The sequence below is a fragment of the Chroicocephalus ridibundus genome, chromosome 3 (assembly GCF_963924245.1).
Source record: "Chroicocephalus ridibundus chromosome 3, bChrRid1.1, whole genome shotgun sequence".
Classification (NCBI taxonomy): Eukaryota; Metazoa; Chordata; class Aves; order Charadriiformes; family Laridae; genus Chroicocephalus; species Chroicocephalus ridibundus.
In genome coordinates, this window is record NC_086286.1 from 126,567,098 (window position 1) to 126,583,838 (window position 16,741).

A 16,741-nucleotide genomic window follows, 5' to 3' on the forward strand; every position below is an offset into this window, starting at 1 on the left:
GTCAACTATGCTGACTAGATCTCCACTGAAAATCGTGGGAGATTTTCATGAGCCCCTCCATGCCTATGGAAACACCTAGGTTTAGGTGGCTTTCTCTCAGGCTTTATCCCACCTGACGTGTGTATGCTGGTCAGACAAATCTGACCAAAGATCATGATAGTCTTCAAAACCAAACAAATGTGTAGAGCAGAGATGTCTGGAAGAGCCTGGAGACATGGCACAGGGTATAAGGGTGCCCCACATTTTCTAAAGCACAACCGGAAGACAGGCAGAATGCGCAAGAGGATCTGGCGTGGCGAAAGACATTTCTCTTTGGGCATCTGAATTGGCTCATTTCTCCATGGACTAGCTGTGCTGTGATGCTTGCAAAAAGCTGGACAATACTGATCGTGTGATAAAATAATAAAATATAATTAAGAAACACAGCAATTCAGCTAGAGCTCAGCTATGGAATCACACAAATTTGCTATTGTTTTCTTTATGGGCCTTTTCTTTTCTCTTCATTTATCTGTTGCTCACTAATGTCTTGCCTAAATTTAGGCATGTGTTAACGCTATGAATCTAAACCTACTATGATCCACCAGGTGTTATTGCAATAGTAATAAAAATAATTAGTGATAATAAAAATAACAGTGTTGTCATTTGCTTTTATCAGCAGATAAACTCATGGGACACCGCTCTCTCAAAACACAGACAAGTATGCTCTTATAAATATGCGAGAGAAAATTGCAGGCAGAGAAAAACAGTCATTCACTGAAAATATTGTTGTTTAGAATAGAGTCGGCTTTGACCTCTTGTACCTAATTATACATGAAAACAAAGATTAAAAGCCTACTAATAATCACCATAAACTATGATTAATGATGCCATGCTTCAGTGCCTCAGATTTCTAGACCCAAGTACAGTAAATTCACTAGCGGGTTATGTGAAGAAGAAAAGAATGTTTGGTATTACTTTGTTTTGACTTTGTCTATTGCTTTCCTTGTATAAAGATTAGGAGCATTCCATCAAAAAACTTTGCAGAAAAAGACCTTCTAAGGTTGCTCTTTTCTAATTCCATAAACACACAGGAAAATCTAGATGCTGTTATTCACACCACACACCTATTGACTTCTTGGATATTTGAAAGCTACTGAAGAGAGTCCTAAGCATTGAGAAGTCCAGATTTTCCTTCAGAAGCTACAAATCAACAAGCCTGAATTAAAATGAAGATTCCCTTCCTCACCCTTGATGGTTGGACTAGATGATCTGAAAGGTCCCTTCCAACCTAGGCAATTTTATGATTTTATGATCCCTTTCTCTTCCTCTCCTCGTTACAAACACAGCTATGCTATAATTACAAAATAACCCAGAAATGATCCTGAGTAAGACTATAACAGAATGAAAACATTCTCCGAAGTTGTTCTTAGCAGATAGAGGCATTATGAACAAAAGGAATCATAGCATCATAGAATAATTTGGGCTTTAAAGGGCATCTAATCCAACCCCCTGATGTCCCCCCTGCAGTGAGCAGGGACATCTTCAACTAGATCAGGTTGCTCAGAGCCTCATCCAACCTGGCCTGGGGATGGGCCTCTCCAGGGATGGGGCCTCCACCACCTCTCTGGGCAACCTGGGCCAGTGTCTCACCACCCTCAGTGTAAAAAATTTCTTTCTTCTATCTGGTCTAAATCTACACTCACTTCATGTGAGTGCTGGGTTCATTTTTCCCACAGAGTGGGAGTCACACTGTCGTCTTCACTGTCACAAAAGACTGATGCCATGGCTTTTCCCATCATCAAGAAACCATTTTATTACTTACTGCAGCAATACTGAAAGGTAAAGTTAATTTTTAGTGGTTCTGGAGAACTGGTTAGCACACCATTGTCACATGTAAAATAAGTAAGCTAAAACTATTTTAAAGGTAAGAAGAAATCAGAGTCCAGAAGGACTTTTGCCCTTGAGCCAGAATTGATTCAGCACCACTCACTTCATAATGCAAACTATTCAGCCATCTCAGCAACCACTGCACCGGCTAATAATTCCCTTCATTAAAAAAGATGCAGAGTCAAATCTCAGCTTCTCACTGTGATACGGAAAAACAACATCTCCTAAACTGGAAATATAGGTCAGAGAAAGTCTATTCAAATTTATATGGGTAAAAAGAGCCTAATATGCAAATTAACTCATGACAGCTGAAATTCCTGGGGATGCAAAACAGCCTAATAATACGCATTTATTTTTAATGCATATTTAGTTCTAGAGAAAGGACAAAGAATGGGAACAACATAACATAAGGCATTTCCCTTCGGGAAAGAAATGAAGTTGCGTTCTCAGAATGCAACATTGGTCAGCACCACTGGCAAAGACTCTCTTTGCTACTTTGCAAACAGCATAGGACACAGGTATTTATGATGCGAATAGGGGCAAGGGACCACTAAATTGGTTGCGGATGGGATGGTTAGACATCAGTCAACTATGTCCCACCATTGAGATTTCATCGGCGAGAGCAGGAATTAGACGAACCTGAAGGCAATAGAAGACACAGCCTCCTATGAAACAACTCAGTGCATATTTCTATTGTTGAGTATTCAGTCCTGTGTGAACCAATATACATTTATCTTTATTGTGTCTCAGCATATCGATTTCCATGGCTTTTTTAATTTATCAACACAGAGCTGCGTTTTATTCGTTTCCTCTAAGAGCCTCCTAGCAATGTCTTTACCACAGATTTAATTAGCATCCTCTCCACTATATTCTCCAAGTCATTAATGAAAATATTGAAGAGTATTGGACCAAGAATGGCTCCCTGAGGGGTCGGTAATTCTATTTTGAATATATTTAATATGTCTGGTGACAATGGATTTTGTATTTCTACTGGTTTTTGTTACACCTTGTAATAATGCTGAAACCATCAGGACTCTTAATAACATTTGAAATACAAGACAAAGGTGCTCTGTGCTTTAATCTGAGACTTGCAAATTTCATTCAAATTACAAAAGGGAAGAGAGTTACAGAAATGTAAAGGGAAAAAAAATTAAAAATGGTTATATTTTACACAGAGAGATTACTTTTTTCCCTTTAATCTCTAAATGAAGTTACAGGCCTGTAGCAGAATACATAATGCTGGTTTAGGGTCGCTGTAGCATTTTTTATGTGTACAGCTGTTCTTCCACTGGTATAAGTAGACACATCTGCTCATTAGCAATACAATGTCATTTCTAGTGTCTAATTTTAATTATTTGCAGATGATAGATTCCTTATGCAATGTCTAAAAAAAGTGCAGTCCTTCAAAACTGGTGAGAAATAAATATACCCTCTGCAACTAAAATGGGTCAGCACAATGAAAACCAGATATTAAGCTGGAGAATTCATGTATCAGCACTAAGGCTAAATGCCAAACTGTTTGGAAGGTCACAGGGAGGAGAAACGGCTCATACATCTCGTCTTTATCGTGGATACACAAGACATATGGACTAAGAGATGTTCTGAATGAATCTGGCAGGTGATGAGTTTGTTGTAGTACAGATGGTCCTCAACTGCTGGAAAAATATCAGTTCTGCTTACATTTCCTGTACAAACACAGGCACGATAAGGACTTCTTCATGACAGAAAGGAGCAATGAGATTACTTACCACTAACTTTGGTTCTTTGTGTATTCACACCTAAAGAATCAATAAGGTTAGAAGCAAATTTCCAGAAGCTCCTGGGCAGCAGTGGCCATGGTGCCTTTGCCCTTCAGCCTATTGTCAGAGGGCAACCAAAACTATGGAGTCCCGGCTTCCTCTCAGCTCCTTCCACTAGTTCAAAAATCCAAACAGAAAGCCAGAAGCAGCGATGAAAAAGGATGGGATCTGTGTACAACAGGGGGTCACCCCAGAGAACCGTAGTTGTAGCGAGGTTATCTCTTGTGGGCTGGAAAGGACCAGGTGCTCTTGACAAACCCGGGGAGCAGAACTACCAAAACAAGCGTTCATTTTGGATCGTATTCAAGAGAGAAAAGAGCTAAAGGAGGCAAGTGGACTTCTCATTGCCCCAAACATGTTTACAAGAGAAGGAAATAGTGTTTATTTTGTCTTTGGGTTGCCTTCTGTAGAGCCACTGAAAGCAACAGGGAGCCTTCCTTTAAAGTTGCCTTGGATTGGGCTGAAATCCCTGACACATGTAGGACTTCAGCCACACACAGGGTCAGGATAATGACGAACAGTAATATGCTTTACAGGAATCACATTTTGCACCACGACAAACAGAGTTCTCAGGTATCGGATAGGTTTTTCCAAAGGTTTGGAGAAATAGTTTCCAACCCCCCACAAAGAGCGGCCAAACTTCCTGATCAGACAAAACATGACACCTTCCTCCCTGAACGTAAGCACAGTTGGGTTTCGCAATTGGCTCCCGCACGACAGGACGGTGCTGATGCCAGATGGGTGGTCCCACTAGCAGTCACGCTCCTGGCAATTTATGTCCTGGCTGAAAATTACATTTCACTTCAATTCATGCAGGGTTCATTTTCAGCTTGATGAGAGAATTTTGTGATTGCCAGTGTCAACACAACGAGAGAGGCTGTATCCTGCAGACAGGTCAGGGAGAGAGAAGAAAATTGCCCTTTTCCCTAAGAGCCAAGTCAAAGATTAGCTCAAGGCAATCGTGAAACTACAGGCTGAGGCACAACACAGACAAACTTGTGGTCTGGAAGCCCACATCCCTCTGGACACACAGCATGGAGGTGCCAGCAGAACCATCGGCAGGGTGCAATTAGAAGGCGAGGGTCAGGCTCATATCGTAAAAATCAGGAAGTCTCTGAGGACGGCCTCGCAGCGCAAAAACGGGGCAATACAGAATCTGCCCTACACCTCTATAGACTTTAGAAAAATAAAATTATATACACAGTGAATAGCCGTAAGATTCTTTTGCTGTATTTTCAGCATATCACATTTGTTCTCTTTTGCTGTATCAGTGACAAAGAAGCAACCACCTCAAGCACTTATAGAGCTATACAGAGCAATCCTCTTATAGATAAGATCATTCCTAGGAGAGAAGGAATGCTGATCTGTGCGTCAGAGGCTGAACAGAGATGACAACCATATGTCACTTGGCAGAAGTCGGGGGTTTGTTTGTTGCTCTTTCAGTATCCCAAATGTAATGAATTATAAAATAGAGTCTAAATTAATAGTCAAGCAGGACTTTATCAGGGCCCCACACTTAGGAGATGCTCATCTGGGAGAATCTCTTTCAACTCATAGACTGTTTGACTTGATCAAAGGTTCTTGCTTTTCAATAGACTTCTGTATAATACTCAGACTCAAGAGCTTCACGAAACAAGAGCCAGGCTGTCTCCCAGAGAACATTTGAATCCCAGTGAGATGTCAGTCTCATCTTGAAGGCAGGAGGTCCAACTGTTTGGAAAGCAGGAACTTTTGAATATTAATATGCTCACGCAATAATGAATGATAGGACTGCCAGTCTGTACTCGTTAGCAACTTGGTACCGTCTAGATTGATATTTGAAAGGTCTTTAACTGCAACAGAATGTACATATTTGATGTTTAATGACATTAGAACAATTAGACAAGTCCATAATCTCTGATGGGGGTAGGAGGGCTTAAATGGCGTTAACCCTTCTGCAGAAAAGATAAGACAATGCCACAGACAAAGCTTTTACACTTTTGAGTGTTATACTCAAGAAGACCAGCCTTCGCCATCTATATGAGACACTGGATTCATCCAAAGAGTGTGCTGAATTTCATGAATAAGAAATCTTCCTAATTTTTCTGCTTAGTGAAAAACTTCTCTTTGACAGACTGAGTCCAGCATTCCGCTAAGGCGGGCTAAATAAGACTTGCTGTGCGCACATAGCTCAAGAAAGGAGAAGAATATCATAGGTCAGAGAGATAACTCTCAGTATCTTTACATAAAACCACATTTCCCATAGCAAGCTAAAAGCCAGGAGTAGATACAAATAAAGGCAAAGGAACAAATCTACCTTAAGGATCCTATCTTAAGGAGGGGTCCAAGGCCAGGTTGGATGGGGCTTGGAGCAACCTGGGCTGGTGGGAGGTGTCCCTGCCCAGGGCAGGGGGGTGGAACTGGATGATCTTTAAGGTCCCTTCCAACCCAAACCATTCATGATTCTATGATTCTATTGCTTACCACTAAAAATTGAAAGGGCATATAAGCCTACCATCCCTATCATAGAAAACCAAGAAACTTGAAATTGGGACCTTGTGGTTTAGGTTTTCTTTAAATCAAGGAAGGTGGCAGAGATGTGATAAGCTTTGCAAAGTTCTTGAACAGAGATTAGCATTAAGCAACCATAAAAACATAGAGGTAAAGCAACCCATCCAAGTCTGGGGTATGCAAAGTCTTCAGAGAAGACTACCATCTTCTCTGTGGATAAAATGATGCTCTCACTTTTGGCAAATTATTACAGAAGAACCACTTTGAACTTCCACCGAGCCGAGCTTAGATAAAGGCTTAGGTATGTTTACACCAAGCACTGCAGTGCCACATGGATGCCTGAGACAGTTGTGAATGACTTGGGTACCTACACAGCACAGCATTATGCGGAGATATTAGCTCACTTCTCAGAAGGAATACAGCCACGTTAGCGTGGCTCTGTGCCTGGGCTAATTAGGTGATGTTTCCCCAGTTGCCAGAAATCAAAGTGTGAATCATACATCTGCCAGGATCCAACCTTCTTCTGAAAGCACAGGCTGGAACTATTTGGAACCTCAGTTATGTGAGAATGCAAGGTGACTATAAAGACACAATGTTGTCATTTTACTTTGTTTTAAAGCCAGAAGGAATCATAAATTCATCTGATCTGACCTGTTATCATAACTATTACGTTTCATCCACACACCATTGTGTCCAGCACATGAATTTCAGTCGGGACTGAAGTCCTTTAGAGACTGACCTATTGTTTGTGTGCCACAGGCAGAGCCCAACCATACGCTGTCAAAGCCAAGACTACGGACATGGCAGATGACTGATCAGGTGGTACTTGCCCAGATTATTTCAGCAGAAATCCATTCCTCATACTGCTCTGGAAGCTGAAGAATCCTATAGTCCTGGCCGTGACTTCCCAACTCCGGCAATCAGGATCAATCCCGACATGTGAGCAAGACACATGAACCAATTATCTAGAAATAGGATTCTCAGCCATATCAAAACAACCAGCCCGTTACAAAGAAGCCAGCCTCTGGTGACGGCCAATCTCTGACAATCCAAAGAAAACAGAACAAAAAAAAGACATAAAACCAACCACTGGTAGGATAGGGAGAAAAAGCCCCTTCCTGACCCCGATGAGCAAACCACAGAGGCCCTGACGCATGATTTGAAGATGGTCATTGCCTTAACACAGAGCTGCAAGTATTTCAAGGATGGTGCAGACAAATTGCTCTGAACACAACTATAAAGGAAGGAGTTGAAAAGGGAGGCTCATAAATCAACAGATCCCAGTATAGGCCACCGCACTTGACACACAGACATAGAAATTCTTCTCATGACTTCAATCAAGCGCCTCTTTTAAAATGATAAATGATCTCATCTTAAAGACTCGAAAGGATGGTGATAGAAAAAATATTCCAACGTTTAATTACACTGAGAGCTGTGAAACTATTTTATTCCAAGGTGGAACTTTTCAATCTTCATCTTCCAACTACTGGAACTTGTTATGGCTTTCCAGTGGTGGGGTCATCAGCCTCACTACCAGGTATCTGCTCCTCACTTAAACACCTGTAAAAATTACCTGATCACAGCGTTCAACTAGTTTATTCATAGCACCAGGCCATTTTTCTAGGCTCTAGATCCTTTTTCTGTCCCTCCTTTGAATCTCTGTAGAGATATCTCTGTAGAATTCCTGGTACGTCAGAAGCTGGACTAAGTGTTCTGAGATTTTACTGACTCTGCATAGAGAAAAAAGCTTTCGTGTTCCTGACTAAGGCTTCCCTTTTCATACAGGCAGGAGTTGCAATAGCCATTTTTGTCTTTGCGTTGTGCTCTGGGCTCACTAGAAGCCATTTATCCACAACAGCCCCGGGATCCTTCTCGGAGTTACTCTTTCCCAGGATGGTTATCACATTTTGAAGGTATCATCTGCATTTTTTGTTCCCAGATGTAGTAACAAGTGGCATAATTATGATAGCTGTTAAAATATTGAAATGAGTTACTGTGTGCAATATTTCTGGGAAATGGTAGAAAGGATGATGTTTATTGAAACTATATAAACATGTAAAATGTTTTCTCAACACAGTTTCCCATTTATGTTTGCACAGATGCGTGTAATGTCATCACGAAGCCTCTTCCAAGAAAGATAAATTAAATCAAAAGGTTCGAATAAGGCAAATAGCTAGAATGCCTTGCTGGTGCCTCTACACACCATCTCTTACCTCCTTTTGTTCCCTTTTGCTAATCATAAAAGATATTCACTGCCATTGAAAAATATAAAAAAAAAAAAAAACAAACAAAAAATTTTATGAAGGATAAAGGTCCTTGGCAGAAATAAAATGACCAGCTCCGAAGCCGCAAAGAAATATGCTTTAATTTAAGAGACAAAAGATAGCATTACAGAAGAAATTGTCATAATCAAAGTTGAAAAAAAATTTCTATTGTCTCCTGTGCCTCTCTGTGGGAATTTTCCCAGCACAGACAGCTGTAAAGGAGGAGGGGTATTGTGAGTTTCTGTACTCTCATTCTCTCTCTTCCTCTCTTTCTCTGTCAATAAATGTCTGCAATCATATTCTCGAGCTCCAGTGTGATTTCAAGGTTCATCTCTTCCATGCAGCTCAAACACTAATTATCCCAGCTGTAATTAGTAAGATAATTAAATACTGGCTCACTCATCACTCTACCTTGTGTCGGGTCATGATTCTCCCAGAAGACCTTGAGCAGTTTCTCAAAGCTGATGTTTTCTGGCTGATATACTACTCGTACAGCCTCTGTGTGGCCAGTTTTACCTTAAAAGACAAAATAAATTCAGATGTTATTAGTGAGAATTAGCTAGTGCATATCTAGTTTTTAATACCTGAGATTCAAAGCACAATCCTTTTGTTTTCCTTTTTTTTTTTTCCCCCTAAATGTGTTTTGATTTACCATCATTTATACTTAAGCTTTTTCACACAATATTTTATATACGTGCCAACCCTAAGATGTCTGCTAGTTTGGACAAGGCCATCATGAAATAAACTATCCAGAGAGGCAATAAGGTAAGACAGTGACGTTATTACAGTAGTTTGTCAGCTTACAGGAAAAAAAGTGAGTAGTTCTTAAATATTTGTAACTGACAACTAGTGAAACATTTAAAAATATTCTAAATACCACATTAAAATATGAAAACTTGTATATCTAAGTTATCGTGACAGTGTAAAACTTTGTTGCCATCTGATAAGCTAAGGATAAAATAATTGATTGTGAAAACAAATTTCACGGGCATGTTTACACAAGATCACACAAATAATTTCAAACTGTTCCACATCAGCCAAACCACTGATGCCAACGGGCTTCAAAAAGAGTCAAAGAGAGCCCGACTGAACTTCATGACAGCAGATGAAGTTCAAGGAAGATTAGCACGTGTTACAGCACATTAAAACACATTATTCCTATTTTTCAGTTACATTATGCGCACGATGTTTTTCATTCTTTACGTGTCTAATCACTCATGATATTACTGAAAAATCCAGCTCCACAAAATGTGAAAGACCGGGACACATAATTCACTTCAACTGCAACTAATATTTAGATTGATGAGTGCTCAGGCACCTCAGGGTGAAAGTCCATTGCACTGAGTGCTACACAAGCATTTTCTCTTTTATAAATATTATATATTTCACGATTTATAAATGTAGGCATATTCGTTGTCATAATATATGCATGAATGGAGAAAAAAAACCTTCAGTTCTTCAGTTAAATCATAATAAGTAACTACTAAACAAAAGTAAACTGGACAGCCAGATCTGCCTTTTGGTGGGCACATAATAAGCTCCTTGATCCGAGTAGCGGTTTTTCACTATTATACCAGCATAAACTTCAGATTTATTCAACTGACTTAATAGAATTGTTGAATTTCATGCGGTGCAACAACCAGCTGAATCTGGCCCAACGACGGGTTCTGAATTAGCTGTCACCAAACAAGAAAAATCAGAGTCTAGGAGTAACTGAGGAGCGTTCAGTAGAAACACCAATTTAGCACCCAGAGAAATTTTAATTAAAAAAAAAAAAAAAGTAGAAAGAAATAAAAAGGATGCTGGGATATATTAAAGAGACATAACAGGGAAAAGTATGACAGCATTATATCAGTTAATGGGGCACCTGAAATGAAGAAAACCACAATGAGGCACAGAGGGGTGGGCTAGCTGTTAAAAGGGATTTAAAAGACTGGGATTAAATTTAGTCCGGAATGCAGAGGAGTAAAAGGGGACACATCTGGGATATCTGTAATGAAAATTTTGATAAAATCAAATTGGTTCCTATCTAGTGTGCTTCACAATACAACAAAGATAAGCTCACTGAGATTAAAAGACAAAAATGTACAACATTCACGCAACCCATGGCTAAAGCCATGCCATCCTGTCCACCAGGATACTGTCCAGGCAAACGATGGCCCAGTTCCTCTCTCACATTCCTACGCCTATTGAAGTCCATGGAAGCAACTCATTATCTGAAGGCAAATTCTCATGTTAAGTTAACAGAAAGGGATCATACATTTAGGAGAATAAAGATACAAGTTACAGATAATTGGCTTAATAATAAAGTGAAATGGTCTTTCTATATGGCGTGAACCGATGGCCAGCTCAGATCAGGGATGGAATTTATTCCAGATTTCATGGTTTAATATAGACTATCAGTGAAAGTAACGGGTTTTGCCTTAGCTGAAGCCCAGGGTGGGAATTTTGTTGTGGTTTGAGATAAAGAAGGAGCACAAATGGACAGCGGCCTGTCCAGCTCTCGCAAGCCTCCATCATATAACTAAGAAGAGGTTAAGGAGTGGCTTCTGACTTTAATTCTTTTTTTTATTTATTTTTTTAAGCCAATGTGAACCTTATGAAAGGTTCTTATCACTCAGGAGCAAATTGCTTGTCTAAGATGACTAGCTTCAGATCACAAGAGTTTCCTAAACAACTTCAAAACAACAGAGGCATTACCTTTCCTCTCAATTGAAGCAGCAATTACATCTTGTCAACACCGTCTGCTCTGACTAATCCAGAAGTTCAAAGAATCAGCTTTCTTCTTTCCCTCTGAATAAGGAAATAATGGTGCTACTCTGAGAACTACAGCCTGACCTCGAGAAAAAAAAGCCTCAGATGTGTGACTAACAGACTGTTAGAACCTAAAGCATATTTAAAATCAATATTCATCCTCAGAAGAAAAGCAAGGAGGTAATGCTGCTGGTCCTATCAGATTCACCTCTCATTTTCCTCAAAGCCCTTCCACAATCTGCTGGATTTTCTTTCAGAATACAGCGCGGCTATTTCTACTGACAACAATCTTCGTCATTTGCGGTGAGCGCTCCTACTTCCCAACAATTTTAGTGGAAACCACACCAATCAACTGGGGACAGGCGAGCAAACAGACAGGTAAAAGGCTCCCTGTGGGACAGATTAAAGATAAGATTTCCTAGAAGAAGCACAGGGAGAAAATGGTATTAGGAGACAGAAAAAGAACAAGAGCCGTCTCTCTTCCTCACAAGAAGGAATCAAAAGATGCCATGAGGTTACCCTAAGTAGCATGTGGAAACTACCAGCTTATCAGTGCCAAACGTGACTCAGCTGCAGCCAAAGTGGCAAAAGAGAGCTTAAATTGGGCTCTCCCTATTTATCCTTTTATTTCGCTTTTCGTCTTAGGCTTAAGTTCGACTATGAAAACAGAATAACCACGTTTCAGTTTGGGTTTCAGACATGTGGTACAGTACAGCGACAAAAGAAGAGAGCGGGCTTCAAACCAGCTAACCACTCCTCTGTACTGGGGGTGGTGGTGGTTGTCCAGCTTCACATGAGCCAGCAGTGTGCCCAGGTGGCCAAGAAGGCCAACAGCATTCTGGCTTCTATCAGGAACAGCATGGCCAGCAGGAGCAGGGAAGTGATGGTGCCTCTGTACTCGGCACTGGTGAGGCCTCACCTCGAGTGCTGTGTTCAGGTCTGGGCCCCTCTGTACAAGAGGGACATTGAGGTGCTGGAGCGTGTCCAGAGGAGAGCTACCAGGCTGGTGAGGGGTCTGGAGACCAGGGCATATGAGGAGAGGCTGAGGGAGCTGGGCATGTTTAGCTTGGAGAAGAGGAGGCTGAGGGGAGACCTCATTGCCCTCTACAACTCCCTGAAAGGAGGGTGGAGAGAGGTGGGGGTTGGCCTCTTCTCCCAGGGGAATAATGACAGGACCAGAGGAAATGGTCTGAAGCTGCGGCAGGGGAGGTTTAGGCTAGACATTAGGAAGAATTCCTTTACTGAAAGAGTGGTCAGGCACTGGAACAGCCTGCCCAGGGAGGCGGTTGAGTCACCATCCCTAGAGGTGTTTAAGAAATGTCTAGATGTGGCACTTCAGGGCATGTTCTAGTGACAGAGACTGTAGGTTGTTTGTTTGTGGGTTTTTTTTTTGTGTGTGTATGGCTGGATTCGATGATCTCAAAGGTCCTTTCCAACCATGAAGATTCTATGATTCTATGATTTCTAATCAAATCTTTTTTGTAAGATTTCTTAAAACGGAGAGGCGGTAATCAAAGAGAAACAATAAACCTACTAGTTCTCAAAAAAGCTGCATGTCTTTCAACGAGAAATTTAGCAGGCTAACACTGAACAGCTGAAACGACAGAAAAGGATCAGTGAGAGATGCTGTTCTTTCAGTGATATTCAGTTCTTCGCCTTAGTACTTCTTTCAAAATTTCTCATGAAAGGCCCATTTATATTAAGTCAGAGTGCTGGCGTCCTCAGTTCACCTATTGCTTTTAATTAGCTGATTTTTAATATTCCACTGCAAAAGCACGCTTCACTTTAAGTTCCAAAAGTTTTAACAACTATGAACATTTCTAGAAGCCTTCTCCCAAAAAAAGCTCGAAGTTTGAGCCACATTTTTTAAATAATTTATTGAAACGCTAAATATAATTTCATTTGCCGTTAACTGTGCAAATAGAAATCCTTTATTTATAGGTGCCATTATCGGATTTCCAGTTATGGTGCTCAGTTCTCCTTCAGCTGTTGAAGGAGCTTAGCCATTGAAGAACCTCGCTGCAGATGATAAGACTTTATTACACCGTGGCAGAGAGGGCTGTGTGCCAACAGCAGATTGTCTGTTTATCCTATATCCATTTCCCACTTAGAAAACACAGCCACTCTCAGAGGATTAGCTACAGTGAGCTCTTTCAGTGGGGATTCAAACTCTGGCAAAAATGTTCCTGTAAAGAGCAAGAGAAAAAGACATCTGAGTGACACCTCAGTGCTCCTTTTCCATTTTTTTTCTTCCTAATAGTGTTTAGATTTTCACCTTCTTAATCATCTCCCAGGTGAGTGCCCAAGCCGACGGATTAGGGAAGCGTACTCATTCTTTTTAACTTGCTGTATCCCGTAAGCATTTAATTATTTGCGGCAAAGTGGAACAACTTCAAAGGGCTGGCTTGAGAGCACCTCACCGCTGAATCCCCAGCCGCCCAGGAGCTACGCATCCGCTCCATGACATCTCCAGCTAGTCCAGCCCTGGGTGAATTAAGTTATAAAATTCAAGCAATGCCAAAACTATTCCCTCCTGCCCCACTTCTTCAATAAAAAAAACACTTGCCTCTCTTTACCGGCTGAAATAAAAGGCCTAAAACTAGTAAATGGCTAAATATAATTAAATAGGTGGCAGATCTTCAGCTGATGCACATTTCAGAGCTTATTGATTTTGGAGCTAAAACAATTTGTGCTAGCTAAAGTCTAGGCCCTAGTGAATATGCAAAGTATTACATGAAAAAGTATTAGGTCTTTTGAGCATCTGTTTCTCCAAACTAGCCTGGGAATTTTTATTATGTTGTAGTTATTGCTAATAACATTTCCAGTTTCTTCCTAAAATAGCAATGCGATAAATAAAGAAAGGGTTCAAGGCTAACACATTGAGAACCCACAGTTTGGGGATCTACTTAACATTTACCTTTCCACCTTTAAAGTAACGAAATAATCACAGATTGATAGAGTATTAAGAAGGGTCCATTATGCTAATTATACTTCCAGCCTAACACAGAGGAGAGAATTTCACTGGAGCAGACCCATGTTTTGTACTTAGAAAAGCAACAGCCCTTGACTCAAAGAACCCGGCGGACAGAAAATCCACCAGAAGTCAAGGTAACTGAAGGGAGTGAAATTTCATGTTGAAATTCCACCTCAACACGAGGAAAAGCTTCTTTCCTGTGAGGGTGTCAGAGCCCTGGCACAGGCTGCCCAGAGAGGTGGGGGAGTCTCCATCTCTGGAGACATTCCAACCCCGCCTGGACGCGTTCCTGTGCCACCTGCTCTGGGTGACCCTGCTCTGGCCGGGGGTTGGACGGGATGATCTCCAGAGGTCACAGAATCACAGACCGGCAGGAGTTGGCAGGGACCTCTGGAGATCATCCCGTCCAACCCCCGGCCAGAGCAGGGTCACCCAGAGCAGGTGGCACAGGAACGCGTCCAGGCGGGGTTGGAATGTCTCCCGTTCCAACCCCTGCCATTCTGTGACTCTGTGATTGTCTGAGTGGTTAATACCTCTCACTTTTAAAACAAGCAAATAATAAAAACAAAGACAACAGACATTTAATTTATTACCTGAGTTAATGTATTTAAATATCTTTCTGTGCAGTCAAAGACGACTAGGAAGTCATCCCTTACCTTTTTTTGGTGAATATTTTAAGTGAATTGATCTTTCTAGTTAATCTGGTGGGCACCCATTTTTTTTTTTTAATTTTTGAGACCATAAGAATGTCCTAGTTCAGACCATCAGCCTGTCTTTGGCCACGGCCATAAGCCCAACGGCCTTTATCTGAATGTGGCTCCCGCTGCCTCCTCCCGAGAGACCCTTGTCCTCCTGCTTGCAGAGATGCTGAGCAGCCCGTCCCCACGCTGCGCCTCCTGCCACTCATGGTTTCCTGACTACTCCGCAGTTTTCCAGCGTGATTTTCCCACTGTTCAGAAGACACCGTGAAATATATCAGGTATACAATGGCACTAATGTGCCTACTTTTTTTTTACTTTCTTTATATTTCCAACAACTTTAATGACTTTGTTAGCATGGAACTAGGAGATAATGTTTGGTTTATTATCCACTGTGAATTTCTGCTTTACAAAATATAATGCTTTACCTTCTCTGTGTGATCCACGCTCTTCTATACAGTTGCATTGAAATATGTCAATCTTATACAGCAAGAAGCCAATTTATCACCAGGGGCCAGCCAATCCTGCGTTCGTTAATCAAAATAATATTTTCTATACATTCTAGAAACTTCTGCCTGGACCACAGGAAATCACGGCTCTTCTAGTGCCTACAGAGAGTAGCTCATACAGCAGCTACAATGTGATGTGGTGCATGCAGCTAAAGAGAGAATTCTAACTTATATTTATTTGTTTTAGTAGAGGACAGATTAGTCACACAGTAAATGAAGATTTAAAAAGATAAGAACATTTGCTGCTAGAGCAATGGCCTGCTGTAAAATGCATTTCTGGTGACTGTTGGAGACACCTGATTTTTTACACCATCAAATCAAAATTAAGAGAATAAAGGTGACAGTGAAAAATGGGGTACAAAGTGCTGTTATTGGTAATTTTTTTCACAGAAAATCATATTTTTCAGTAAAACAGGCTGAATTAATTTAAAATAAAGGAGATTGTAGTTTGAACAAATATTGTTTTTTTCTAAAAATCTGCAAAACAAAACTACTAAATTAACTTGTTTCTCATTTGCAAGTATTTAAAATTTATATGATACAGCTATAAAAAGTTCTTGCTTTTGTTTGTTAAAATCCTACGTATTCTTTAACAGCAAATCGGCTTTGAAAATCAGACACTGAACAGAACATCTGAAAGGAAGACCACCATTACTGACACTTTTTCTATTCTTACTTTTAAAATAGCTGTAGACTGAAGAACCCATAAAAGGAAGAAAACCCAACCCAACAATTATATAGCCTACAGGAGAAAAGGAGACAGCAAAACTTTACTATCTTGTTGACAGGTTATGTCCTCATCAGGCTGAATGGCCCCACTGGAAGCACTTCAGGAGGGATTACTTTGGGCTCGCTCTGGACTGAGCGCTTTTCACAGTCGGAGTGCATTAAGGGTCCTCCTACAGAGTATATTCTGATTTAACTTTGTTCAGAAGGATTCTCAGGTTCAAAAAATATCCCAGGTTCAAAAAATATTCATGCAGAAGTCAGTGGAAAGCTCCTTTAGCGTTTGTGTTGGGACAAAGGTCCGCATCCCCGGGAAATCGGTTTGGTTGTGATCCGTGCTATGGGATATCTCGGTTTTGGGTCGTGTTGCTTTGCCAGCCAGAGATCACTGAACTGCACGAGCCGCATCATCTTAAGGATCAGTCTGACACTGCTCCTGGTCAACAAAACAGAGTATCTCACGCGGCATTCAACCGAAGAAAAAACGTTGAAGATAGGCATATAATTAACGCCAGTCAACATGGTTGTATGGAATATAGGTCTTGTCAGCCAAACTCGATTTCATTCTCTCATGAAATTACAAGTCTAGTTGTAATAAATGTAGGATGTAATAGCATGGATGTAATAGACTTAATTAATGCATTTGACTTATTACTTCATG

General features: G+C 40.8%; 1 protein-coding gene across 2 annotated transcripts in view; it reads right to left on the reverse strand.

The window, feature by feature from the left end:
• MSRA (methionine sulfoxide reductase A) overlaps positions 1–16,741 on the reverse strand; it is a 314,031-nt gene that overhangs the window by 115,426 nt on the left and 181,864 nt on the right. For both annotated transcript variants that reach the window (XM_063330697.1, XM_063330698.1), the window contains one exon: positions 8,831–8,935. In XM_063330697.1, the coding sequence (XP_063186767.1) occupies positions 8,831–8,935 (105 nt within the window). The remainder of the gene's footprint in view (positions 1–8,830; positions 8,936–16,741) is intronic.